This window comes from Zea mays, chromosome 5 (assembly GCF_902167145.1).
Source record: "Zea mays cultivar B73 chromosome 5, Zm-B73-REFERENCE-NAM-5.0, whole genome shotgun sequence".
Taxonomy (NCBI): Eukaryota; Viridiplantae; Streptophyta; class Magnoliopsida; order Poales; family Poaceae; genus Zea; species Zea mays.
The window spans coordinates 198,095,037-198,107,723 of NC_050100.1; the positions used below are offsets into that span (position 1 = coordinate 198,095,037).

The 12,687-nt window shown below is 44.9% G+C and overlaps 2 protein-coding genes and 1 pseudogene across 3 annotated transcripts; 1 reads left to right on the top strand and 2 right to left on the bottom strand.

The window, feature by feature from the left end:
- The window catches only part of LOC118471965 (NEDD8-conjugating enzyme Ubc12-like), a 35,894-nt pseudogene extending 34,634 nt beyond the window's left edge, over positions 1-1,260 (bottom strand).
- A 2,894-nt stretch (positions 1,261-4,154) lies between these two features.
- LOC100283773 (Pseudouridine synthase family protein) lies at positions 4,155-8,923 on the top strand. 2 transcript variants are annotated; one of them, XM_008645539.4, is made up of 3 exons: positions 4,155-7,616; positions 7,701-8,121; positions 8,200-8,923. In XM_008645539.4, exons 1-3 carry the CDS (start codon positions 6,719-6,721, stop codon positions 8,576-8,578), a joined length of 1,698 nt encoding a protein of 565 aa, XP_008643761.1. In that variant the 5' UTR covers positions 4,155-6,718; the 3' UTR covers positions 8,579-8,923. The 2 variants fall into 2 exon arrangements, with proteins under 2 accessions (XP_008643761.1, NP_001150144.2); NM_001156672.2 differs by having other exon boundaries at positions 6,633-7,616; positions 7,710-8,121; positions 8,200-8,920.
- A 1,461-nt stretch (positions 8,924-10,384) lies between these two features.
- On the bottom strand, positions 10,385-11,449 carry LOC100282866 (cellular retinaldehyde-binding/triple function, C-terminal). The gene is made up of 3 exons (NM_001155772.2): positions 11,232-11,449; positions 10,858-11,131; positions 10,385-10,762 (listed from the first exon to the last, which is right to left on the bottom strand). The coding sequence occupies exons 1-3, from the start codon at positions 11,362-11,364 to the stop codon at positions 10,540-10,542; spliced, it is 630 nt and encodes a 209-aa protein (NP_001149244.2). The 5' UTR covers positions 11,365-11,449; the 3' UTR covers positions 10,385-10,539.
- Positions 11,450-12,687: the final 1,238 nt, after the last annotated feature.

A 12,687-nucleotide genomic window follows, 5' to 3' on the forward strand; every position in this document is an offset into this window, starting at 1 on the left:
GAGCCTAGGTGTCCAAGGATGCGTCCTAACACTATAACGGCTTGTTCGTTTTGCTATTAAACCATGTGGATTGGGTGAGATTTAGTCGGTTTAAATCCATAGCAAGTCAAAATACATCTCAATCCCACCCAATCCACTTCAATCCACGTGGAATTGAAATAACCGAACAAAGCCTAATATGGCATGAAACCCAAGAATATCTAGCAAAGCATATAATTCTATTTTGTCCAAACATATCAAAATCCATAACAAAACCCACCCTAACAAGAGTATGCCCTTTCATGCTCAAAACTCTATTTGCAAACAGTTCAATTCCATTTTCAATATATACATAGTAGATGCACGATGGGATATCTACATGTAAAATTAGGACAGAATGAGTAACGTACATGATGAATATATATGTTGTGAATAGCATAAGGCAATTACGCCATTCTCCTCAGGACCACTTACATGTAGTATCCTTCATCAGGCTTAATAGTGGACTCAAAGTTCATCAGATCATCCTTGCCATTCTTAAAAGTAATCTTAGTTGTCTTAAGAAGGTTAAGCTCAACAATATCTGCCAAAAATGTAAAAGTGATACTAAATAACCACCTAAAACAACAAATGTGCAGCACAAGAAAGAACCAATATAGAGGAAAAATAAAAAATAACGAAAACAAGAAAGCATTTAGTAAGCCACTAAATAACACCATCATGCCTTCAAATCACACAAAACATAGCATTGATTCTACAAAACTGTGGACAAAATCATGTCTTCAAATCTAATTGTTCAATACACAATACTTAATATTTGAATCTGGACCCATGTATCATATATTAGCGGGTTCCCCATCGGGTAGCGAGTATGGGGGCAACAAAGAACATACCCACGCCCACCGTACCTAATGGGCATAACAAATGACCCAATAAAATATCCATGGGTATCAAAATCTGCCATACCCATGCCCTAATAGGGTTTTTACCCATCGGATTTCGGGTTTCGGGTACCCATTGTCATCTCTAACCGTGACAACGAAGTCCCTCTTCTGGCAAATGTCTCTGAACACCAGAGTCGACGGGTTCACCGCTACGTCAACCTATGCTCTGTTTGTCTTCTCGGGCTCCCCCACGTTCGTCAGCGTCAGGCCCATAATTATATTTTTTGAGCCCTAGAGTGAAACACAGACTTAGGTCTTTGTTGACTTTTCATACAAATGATATTTTTATTTTTAAAGTTGTGACGATAAAATTTATCTCTCTATTTCACGAGGAACAAGGGCCAAAGTAATTAATTAAACTAGTACACACCTAGTAAAATGAATACATTATTTAATTAATGGGGCTTAGTTTATTGTAATCACCTAAAAATACTAGTGGTTTTATTGCCTAATACATACGTGATGCTGGAGGAATCAATTGATGATCAAGTCACCACTTCCCCATGTAAGGTTTAAATTCTTGCCTACAACCTAGTTGGTTTGCTCTTAGATGTTGATGTTACGTGTTGACTACAGAGGTGAAGGTGACTATTGAGACGTGCTAAATATAAGAGCTATCTAATCGGCGATAGGTACCTTATGCCTCAAAGGATCGGCGACGGCGCTATCCTAGCCTTTGTATCGCGCGGTATAACGGTTCGTGTTCATTTTCTGTATGTGAGTATATCTCCCTATTTAGACATACTAAAGTATCCAACACATTAAGAGTTGGAGGCCCTCAGATTTTTAGGGGCCCAGGCCACTTGCACTGGGCCATGTATGGCTTGGTCACTGACTGCTTCGCCTCCACTTGCCACACGTCGTTGCCCGTGAAGATCATGATGGAAGGGTAGTTTAGGTCCTTCGTCGCGATCTCCCCGATCTCCGCGCACGAGGCGTGCGTCGGCTCCACGATCTTGCATTTCCGGTCCGCATCGAGGCTCATAACGCATAGATACGGGATGAACTCACCGACAGTGAGGTCATATAAGAGGCCTAGGTCCATGGCCTTCGTGGGGTCACGAAGTAGCTTGCGCTATCGGTGGCTATGGCGGCCTCGGGTCCGACTGGGTTGAATGATGTGACGATTGCCGATTTAATCTCGGAGGTCGACCAGTCCTGGTGTGCCTTCTTGACCATCGCCGCGAGGACTAGCGTGAACTGCCGCCAATGACGTGGCCAACACTATCTGTGTGTTGGTGTACCCCACGTCACCGTGTGGCACCACCGTGAGTGTATTCGTGCATGGCGCGCTAACGTCGGGCTTAAAAATCTTGCTGTCGAGCTCGATGTTCGTGACGACACGACGGACGACGCCGCTGGCGGCCACGGTGAGCAGCCAGGGCACGTTTCTCTCGACCTTGAGCATGTCTGGGTTGTTCCTCCCGGCCGGCGTGTACTGATCAACACACATTGGGCGACAACATTATACCACGGTGCGGTCACGACATCGTCATGGAACACCATGTTGTCCTCGGTGCCATTGAAGGACATCGATATGACGTCGACGTCGTCGTCCACCGCGGAGTCCATCCCTGCTCTTACTTCTTTGGGGTGGCACTCCTCGTCGCACACATGGTACATCACGAGGTGCGCCTTGGGCGCCACCGCGAACGCCTTGTCGTACTCGATTCCAAGAACGGATGCGCGCTGCAGCAGGGAATTCCCACACGTATCACTGGTATCTACGAATGTTTTGAACCCAATCAACTTGTTGTTGCATGCTTGGTTATTGTCACACCTGTCCTTCCACTTGACCGGAGGCGGTGGCATCCCTTTGGCTTTGGAGTTGGCATTGATTTGGCCTATGGTGGTGATGCCTGCGTCAAGGATGCCAATGATCATAACCTCACCCATGTTGCCCTTGCACCACACGCCATCCCTAACATTGTCAAGCCATGATAGCTGCGAAGAAGCCGACGCGTCGTCGGAAATAAGCTTGTAGCTCTTGTTCGGGATGATCTCGATGAACTAGGGGAACCTCGCCACGTCATCGACCTCCTGCCGTGTGAGCCACGCCGAGAACCTGCTCACCACATGGCTATACGAGTAGATGAGGTGCGACCCCACCATCGAAAACCGCTCTGCGGTCACCGAGTCGCTAGTGTTGCACACCTACTTGAGGAGGTGTGTGTGCAAGTGCTCGAGCGCCTCCAGCTCGTCGACACCAACCAGACCATCCGGGCGGTAGACGACGATGAGGTATGTAGCGAGCGGGTTGTCATGGTCAGACGCTTGTCGGATGGGCTAAATGAGGTGAGATGAACAAAGAACGATAAGGAGGGTGAGGTGATACCAGGGTGTCATGGTTGCAGCGAGCGAGGTTTTGGTGGAGCTTAAAAAGAGTAGAGACAAACGAAATACGCTTTTGTATTACTTCCTCCAACTTCGTGGAGCCTAAACTTAGTAAAGCTAGGAGTGTTTCGTGTTCATCTTATGTGGCATGAATTTAAATTGAACCCTAATTAATTCACCAATTGTTTATCATATTGTCGCAGTATTACTGTTTTATGAAAGTAATGTTTGTAACTTACAACAGAACATGATTACTAGGAATAGACTTCTCCTCAGGACTCAGTCCATGTCTACTAAGACTCATGAGATTCTTATCTCTCTCATTTTAAACTCCACTATATAAATGGTGCAAAATAGTGTTTTACGTGACTATACACATGACCTGCTGGTCATAGCCCGAGTCAACTAAACTCCAGCGAGCTAGGGTCTGTCTAGGCTCGTCCATGAGGAGAGTGGATTGCTAGTAAGGAAACAATAGCCTGTGTTGAATTGATTCAAATAGACAAGTATATGCATAGGTAAAACAACACTATCTGTTCACGTGGGAAATTGTTAATACTCTAGAAATGTTGAAACAAACATTATATAAATTCCATTTCTTTAAAACGGATACAAGTTCATCCCGAAAAGTCATATTTGGTTGTACTTGTATCCATCTCAATCAATATATATTGCAATGGTTTGGAGATGATGGTTTGAGATTTGCGATGGATATAAATGTTGTTAAATAAGAGCTGATTGTTGGTCATCTGTTCTCAATTGATATGCACAATAAAAATCAAGGCAACATAATGTTAAAAAGATAATCAACCTTCGTCCTTAAGGAGTTATCCCTCCTTCGAAGATGAAGGTTATGACTTAATTACCTAAATAAGTAAGGAATGTAAAGAAATTTTAACATAATAATTCATCTTTGATGTATTAATATCATATTTCTTCTTTTTCGTATAATGAATTTATAATCGTACCTTCGGCTCTACAGAATGAGTTAGAACGAATGTGCTCTAGAGAAAAGATTACACACAACAATTGTTCAGCCCTTCAAAAGGAAATTTATGCAGGGCACTATTCATCTATTTATACAGAATCGTACAGCTTCATACAAAATTACACTTACACTCACAAAGATTACACACATGAGTTACAAAAAATACAAGGACAACATTATCTTTTGCTTTCAGTATTCAGGATGACACCTTCTTCTTGCATTGTCTCCCTGTGTTGCTATGACGAATCTAGCTTCGTTGCCCCTCCATTGTCCTGCATCGAAGGTGCTCGGGTGCCGAAGCTCCTACAATACTTGGTAACATATTGATAGCCAATGATTAAACGTGTTTTTGAGGACCTTCAAAAGACGAAGGCCCCCAACATTGATTCTAAATCAAGCCTTAGCAATTAGTAACATCAAGTCATCTTAAAGACTAATGTGTCATTCAACCAACGATATATAGGGTATATTTGGATCTCATTCTTATTATGGGACTTTGAGTTTTAGGCAATCAATATAAAATTTGAACATTGGATTTTAAAATGAGACATGTTAGATCTCATTCTCATAGCAATAATTGTCTTTGTACAGTAGAAGTCTCCAAATAAATTTATCGTAGATAACTGATCTAATATTTCTTACGCAACATCTTATTTTTTTAGGAGACTCAAACAACGCCACATTAGTTTATGTTTAGCGTTTTATTGTATGTTTGGTTGCTTGGGCTCCATAGGCCTAGGTAGGCACAAGAAGCATGGATGGGGTTAGCCTTGGTATGCCTATTTCCTTGGCATGAATTATGTACCCTTAGGATAGCCTTGTGAAACCAAAGTATGTAAATTACAAACTTAGGATCATGAATGCTCAACATGGTAAGTTGACAAATTCCAATTGGTTTCTACCTTCACATGTCTATTGGAATGGTCAGGATCAAGGGTGATGACAAAGTTTGTCAGTCCCATCCAGCCCCACTGATACCTCGGAAAATATCGAAGCATTGCTAATACTTGCTTTATTTAAGTATTTATATTTGTGTAATTATATTCAAGTATTACATTATTAGAATTGACATGCTAGAATAAGATTAAAACCTAGACGTAAAACTTTTGATCGTAACGTAGAAAAACACTTCTAAGCAAAAGGGGTGAAGTGGGCTTTTTGCTAAGCTTTAATTTACGGGGGGGGGGATAGACAAGCCCAATTCATCCTCTCTTGGACATTTAGATTCTTTCAACCCAATATAAATGTGGGTAGACCCTTCTCATCTAACTAACACATAAGTGAACCTTGGATCAGAGTCAACAACCGCAAAAACAATTTGGTTGTAGTGTGTTTCTCCCCTAAAGTTATCTCCACCAACTTACTCATCTTCATCTTTTATTTCAAAGTCTACTATATAAACAATGCAATATACAACACAAAACAATGTTTTTGCACGACCATATGGATGATCTGCTAGCCATAGCCTAAGAAAGCAACCTTAGAATTAATAGGGACCCTTGTAAGGACATGTGTCCCATCAATAGCCCCAATACGGTCCTAGATTATATAACTAGAACATTTTAAGTTATTTAATTTACCTAAGAAAGTTAAGGATTATGGGTTAACTACCCAACCATGAAAAGAGGTTAACTAACATGTTTGTTGGCTAGTGAGGTCACAGGACTCCGTGTAAAAAGCCACATGTGGCTTGGGTACAAAACTACAAACAAGACCAACAGAGGGAAGAAAACAATATGAGAGGTAGAGCATTTTCATCAAGCTAATAGTCCACTTTTGGATTCGTCGTGTTTGGCTTAGATGCATGTGTAGTCAAACATGTGAGATTCACATTACACTAGTCTGATTGACCTTTAACCACACATGCAAACACACCTTTGACACACATGTTTTGTAGATTACCCTGTTTTTAGAATTATTTCGTTTTTCCCTATTTATCTTAGGATCAATTTGGTAGAGCCCGCTCCATGATTTTATAGCTCTGAGACTTGAATCTCCATACTCCGCTAGAGTGATTTTGAGTGGGTTTTTAGCAAGGGTAAATCTATCTAACAAAAACAAAGCGATTTCTAAGGGATTAGACCGAAGTGTGAATAAAGTGATTTCTAACAGAAAGTTGTAAGAAGATTTATATATAATAGATATTTCACTTAGGACATCTGCAATGGTCGTCTTAAATACCTAGCTGATAGAAGAATAAAAATAGTAATTTATTTCATCACTAGTATTTGGTTCCAGACATAATACATTCAGTTTCTTAAAATACTTGAAATCTTCTCATATTTTTAACTATGTAGCAAAGAGATTGAATCTAGCTAGTCATTGGGACACCCTTAGCCCATACCATAAGGCATATCTTTTACGGTGGCGGAAACTCCCTTCATTTCTTTCACCTCCGATTCGATTCCTTGTCCCCTCTTGATCCGAGCCGCCACCAAACCCTAACTATCTAAACCCCCCGTCTCGCTGTCCGATGGCCGCCGCCTCGCCGCCGCCCTCCCCACCCCACGCAAAGCGCCCCAAGATGTCCTCCTCCTCCGACCCGGAAGCCGATGCTGAGCCCACCTCGGCCTCCGCCGCCGTTGAGGGCGCCGATCCTGCGCAGCGTCGTCCCAGGTACAAGCGCCGCAAGGTCGCCATCCTTCTCGGGTACTGCGGCGCGGGGTATCAGGGCATGCAGAAGAATCCGGGCGCGCGCACCATCGAGGGGGACCTCGAGGAGGCGCTCTACCAGGCGGGCGCCGTGCCCGAGGCCGACCGGTCCGCGCCGCGCCGTTACGATTGGGCACGTGCTGCGCGCACCGACAAGGGCGTCAGCGCCGCGGCGCAGGTGGTGTCCGGGCGCTTCTACGTCGACCCGCCGGGCTTCATCGATCGCTTGAACGCGCAGCTCGCGCCGCAGATCCGCGCTTACGGCTACGTGCGCGTTACCAACTCATTCAACGCGAAAAAGTTCTGCGACCGCCGGAGGTACCTGTATCTGCTTCCCGTATTTGCTCTTGACCCCAGCGCACACCCGGACCGCGAGGCCGTCATGGCGAGCATGGGGAGTGGGAGCGAGCTTACCAAGTGCCTGGAGTGCTCCGAGAGAGGCAGGAAGATTCCTGGTGTCATGGGCCGGGAGGGGAAACTGCCCAGCCCCGGGCAGAATGGTGTTGATGCTCCCGTGGAGGGAAGTAGCCATGACGAATCTGGAACACTTGGGGATGCAAAATGTGACCATACAAGTTCAGATGGTAATAACCCATTTGCCCATGGGGAAGTTGGATCGAACAGCAAGGAGAAGCCTGATTTACCGGTCTCTGGTGATAGAACTGAAGTTGCAAATGCAAAGATGGGATCAAATGGCGACGGTGCTGTTGTATCATCAGGTACTGGGTGGAAATCAAGTCTTGTAATTCTAATCTGTGTTGGCTAGTGTTGATTAGATTTTTGTTCTGATCTGAATAGTTCAGCTGATGCAGATATTTATATTGGGAACGAGGAGAAGAAACTTGAGCCTGCAGCCACTGAAAATAAAGCTCAAGGTATGGAATCTGAGAAGATCAATGGAGAAGAGAAACTGCCAACTAAGAGTACCTTTTCTTACACTGATGAAGTGAAGGAGAGGTTCAACAGGATTCTCAAGTACTATATTGGGACACACAATTTCCATAACTTCACTACAAGAACCAAAGCAGAGGATCCTGCAGCAAAAAGATTTATCATTTCCTTTGCTGCTGACCGTGTTGTCAGCCTGGATGGGATTGATTTTGTCAGGTGTGAAGTTGTTGGACAGAGTTTCATGCTCCATCAGATCCGGAAGATGATTGGTCTTGCTGTAGCTGTGATGAGGAACTGTGCACCTGAATCAATTTATGATGTCGCTTTTCGCAAGTATGAATCTTATAAGCTTTTAGGTATTAAGCAATCCATATAACATATGTTTGCACGCTTACGCCATGTGTGTTGCAGGGATGTCAATCTTAATGTGCCTACTGCACCTGAGGTCGGACTGTACCTAGATGAATGTATGTTCACATCATACAACAAGAAATGGAAGGATTCACATGAGGCAGTTTCCATGGAACCTTATTCTGAGGAGGCCGAAGAGTTCAAGGTCAAGTATATTTTCACTCATATTGCGGCGATGGAACACAAGGAGGGAGCTGTAGCTTTGTGGTTGCATTCATTGAACCACAGAAATTATCCAGATTTCCGTTACATGGAAACTGCCGAGCACAATCCTGGTGCTGAAGTTGAGAGTATTGCTGCTGGTGCAGAGCCCAAGGTTGGAGCTGAAGTTGAGAATACTGAAGAAGTACAGATGCCAAGCGACAATCTAAGTGAGTAATAAATTTTGCCAAGGGGCATGCAAAACTGAAGAAAATATCTGTTTGTCGTGTTACTGAGAGGGACCTCAAACATTTCTAATGAGATATCGTAATATAGAGAATGAAAACTCATATGTTCTCCAATGGAATATGAACATCAAGAGGTTAATGTGCATCACTTTATGCCATCATGATCCCTATGTTAATCTTCTGAAATAAGAACCTATAGGTCTATATTAGTCTTATATCTGAACTTCATTAATTGCTTCCAGACAATTGTATGACAAATGGCACTCGGAAATGTTTCAGCAATGTTTTTGTTTGCTGAAATTATTATGGGATTCACTATTTTCTCTTATCTACAATATAGGTTTATTTTCTTGCACTTTTTTCTTTTCTTTTGGTAATAGCTGTATATCACTTAGACTGCCATAGTGCGTCAAATTTCATTGCAGCATAATATCTATTGATATTGCTAGTACATTTTTTGTTGAGCAAATGTTGGAGCCAAAGGCTGTTCCAGGCATGCCAAATATTGTGAGCTTTAAGATACAAATTCAACCTGATTAGCCCTGGTCCTGCTGATAGTTAGCTAGGGTAAGTGCGATACAGTGGTAGGGAGACAGGTAGCTTATTTTCAAGACAGTTGATTTTATCTCCAAATTAGTATCATTAATTGTCTGTCTGGTGTTTATTTAAAAGTTAGTATTGATTAAATACTGGATCTATGGCTGCAAGTCTTGCGGAAAGTTATACATTTGAAAGTGATGTATTGTAGCATTTTATCATTTGTTATGATGTCAGAAAGTGAACTACATCAGCTTTATTCAAAAAGAAATTGTTAACCTTGAAAGCTAAATTGTAATATGGGACGGGAGAAAAGACCAAATCTGAGCTCTATAATCCTTGCTTCATGGTGGTGGATTGTTTTGGCAAGATTTCCGGAGTCGATCTTGTTTAAGTTTTCCCCCTTCTGGGCTTAAGTCAGGAGGTTATCTGACATCCGCCAAATGTTTTTACATGTTTTATTAGTTCATGGTCTGCCTTGATAAAGATCCTCAAGATCCTCGTAGTTGCGCTTAGGCTGTTCACAATAGACTGTGTAAAATAGGGGATTAATATTACACTGAAGTTTGAAATAGAGGACGTAATAGGAGCAGGTTTACCTTCCCGTTTGGAAAACAATGGATTTCACCATTTTTCCTCGATTTCTCTACTTTCGGTCAGGTTTTAACTAGATTTTGATTCAAAATACAAAATACAGAAGTCAAATTTTGGTAAAAAAACGAAATTCGAATCTTCCAAACGAAATTGTGAACTCTGAATAGGAGATATGTGTTTACAGGGATGTGATATGATAGCTTAGGCTATGTTTGTTTACCTTTGAGATTATATAATCCATGCAAATAAACAGCACAGATTATTAGGTGGGTTATATAATTTAGATTATAATAATCTATAAGTAGATCATTAGATGCTTATATCTATTATAAGATGGATTATATAATCATGCTAGTTTGGTGAACAGGACAATCGAGGGGTTCCTCTCCCATGGACCCCTCCAGTTCTCTCACCAAACGAGCCCGAAATGAAAAAAATAGGGCTTAGCCTGCCAACCAAGTATCTTCTCTATATATTTTTGTGTCACCTTTGTTCCAAGTAACCTCTTTGATGTCAAGTAACGTCTTCGATAGGAGGCAAAGACCGATCAGTGATCACACTATGGTTCCTGTTTGGTGGATTAGCGATTCTATTGGTGTTCACTTGTTCTGCTACCTATGTTCGCGTTCTTTGATCAGCTTTTCCATGCTACTCTTGCACACTTGCAGAAGCCATCTCGGTACTCCAAATTTTATCCATTATAAATACACAGCTAAACTACAGTACCGAAGCGCTATGAAGCCATGCAGCTACCTCCTACCAACCAGAACACAGAAAGCACGCCGTACCGGCGGGAATCGGGATGCCACTGTCCAGGCGACTAGGAGACGCAGCGGAGCGAGTGCAGGGACGCCGAGGTGTCCATGGACGCGGCGTCATACATGCAGCGGGTCTCCGTCGCCTCGATGCCGTAGTCCATCAGCGGGCGGCGCTCCAGCTCGTCGTCGTGCTCGCGCACGCAGTCGGGGACCTCCAGCTGCTCCTTGTCTATGTGGGCCCAAACGTACTCAAGCCGGCTCATGTATCGCAGCTTCTCATACAACCTGCAAGAGTAGATCCCGCACCCCGTAAAAATTCTGCTCCGCGGGCATGCCGAATGCAAACAGCAGCCGAGCGGATCAGGGATTCGCTACCGTACCCTGAGCTGAAGAGGAAGCGCCCGAAGGTGGCGAAGAAGATCCTGGACTGGAGGGCCGGGTGCACGAAGTAGACGGCGCGCAGCCTCTCCTTGGCCGCGGCCGGCAGCGTCTCGTACGCGCCGCGGATCGCACCGACGCCGGGGAAGTTGTGGCCGCGATCCACGCGGGAGTGCATGTACACGACCACGAACTCGCGGTCCCCGATCTCCGGGAGGATGCGCTCCCGCAGGTACGACCGCAGCGCCTCCTCCGCCCGGCCGCCCAGCGCGCGCGCTGCAAACGAGGCGGAGGCAACGTCCGTCAGTTCCACCACGGCACGGCGAAGCCCGCCTGCGATCTGGGCAAATTCTGAATCGCTGGTAAGGTGTACTACCTGGAAAGTAGTTGCCGACGATCCTGACGACGGCACGGCCCTTCCGGTCACGGCCGTGCAGGGTGATCGCCCGGCTGCGCTCCAGCAGCAGCGCCGGCTCGCCCATAGAGCCCTTCTCAACTGTAACCGCCATGGCTTCAGTTCCGTGGTCACACTCCTTTGAGTTTGCGTGCGTGCGTGCGTGCTCAGTGTTCGTACCGGTACGATTCGCGTGTTTTGAGGAGGTCACACGGGGGTGCGTTTAAATACGGCCGATCCGGTCCGAGCGGCTCGGCGTGGGCTGACGGGAGTAGGGTTGGCAGGCGCGGCGGGGCCTGGCCACTGGGCCATCGCGCGGGGATGGGCGCAGGCGGTGGATGCGATATCCCGCGGAATATGCTGGGGATAATTCTGTTTGGGCGGGCGTTCTTGCGTGTGCAAACTGCAGACAATCGGGTCGACGTGCCTATACTTGTTTCTGTGGGCGGCAGGCCGGCAGCTTGCACGCGATCCGAGCCGACGGGATGAGCTGCGCTGCGTGGTCTCATCGCTTGCGCTGGAGCAAGGAGTGAACGATATACTTGGCCAATGGGCCGTGACGGGCTGACGGCACGGGCTCATCATGGACCAGGCCGATTTTAGTCGAATTGAGACACCATGACACGCCGTGCCGTGTCCAACCGTGTGTCGAATCTAAGCTAAAGCATAACATAGCATATAGGTGTACATTTGGGCCGGGTCTGGTGGGCCGGCCCAAAGCACGAAAAAAAAGCACGATCCAGGCACGGCACGGCCCGAAATAATTTAGTGTCGGGCCGGGTTTAGACCGAGGTCACGGCTCATGGGCGGGCACGAGCACGGCCCGTTTAAGGCAGGCACGAAATGGCCCATATAGAGGCACGAAAAGGCCCATATATTTATTAAAACCACACTTTCATGTGCTTGATAAATAACATAAAGCTAGAGATAATGCTAGTTAGATGTTTTTTTAGCTTTGAATTAGAGTGTGTGATGTAATTTTTGCTTTTGTTATGAACATTAGACAATAAACTGAACTTACGAACTTTGTATAGAGCTGATTATACTCTTTTTTCTTCTAACAAAATGATTTATAAACGAGGTAGTCATTGCATAGTTGTGGTAACTTTAATACAAATACTAAGTTTGATTTTGTTCAAATTTATTTGTCTTATCTTTTATTTTTTTTATTTTTTTTTGAATTTTGGGCTCTAATGTGAATTTTGGGCCAAAAATTGAATTTCGGGCCTAAAATTGAATTTCGGGCCGTAATGTGAATTTCGGGCTTTTATAATTTCGGGCCGCCCGAAATGAGCCCGGCACGTTTAAGCAATTACGGGTCGGACCGTGGGCCGAGGGCTAGGCCCATGGGCCGGCCCGGCACGGCCCGAAATTCAAACGGGCCGGGTCGGCCCGAAATTCAAACATTACGGGCCTTTTCGGGCTTGGGCCGGGCCGG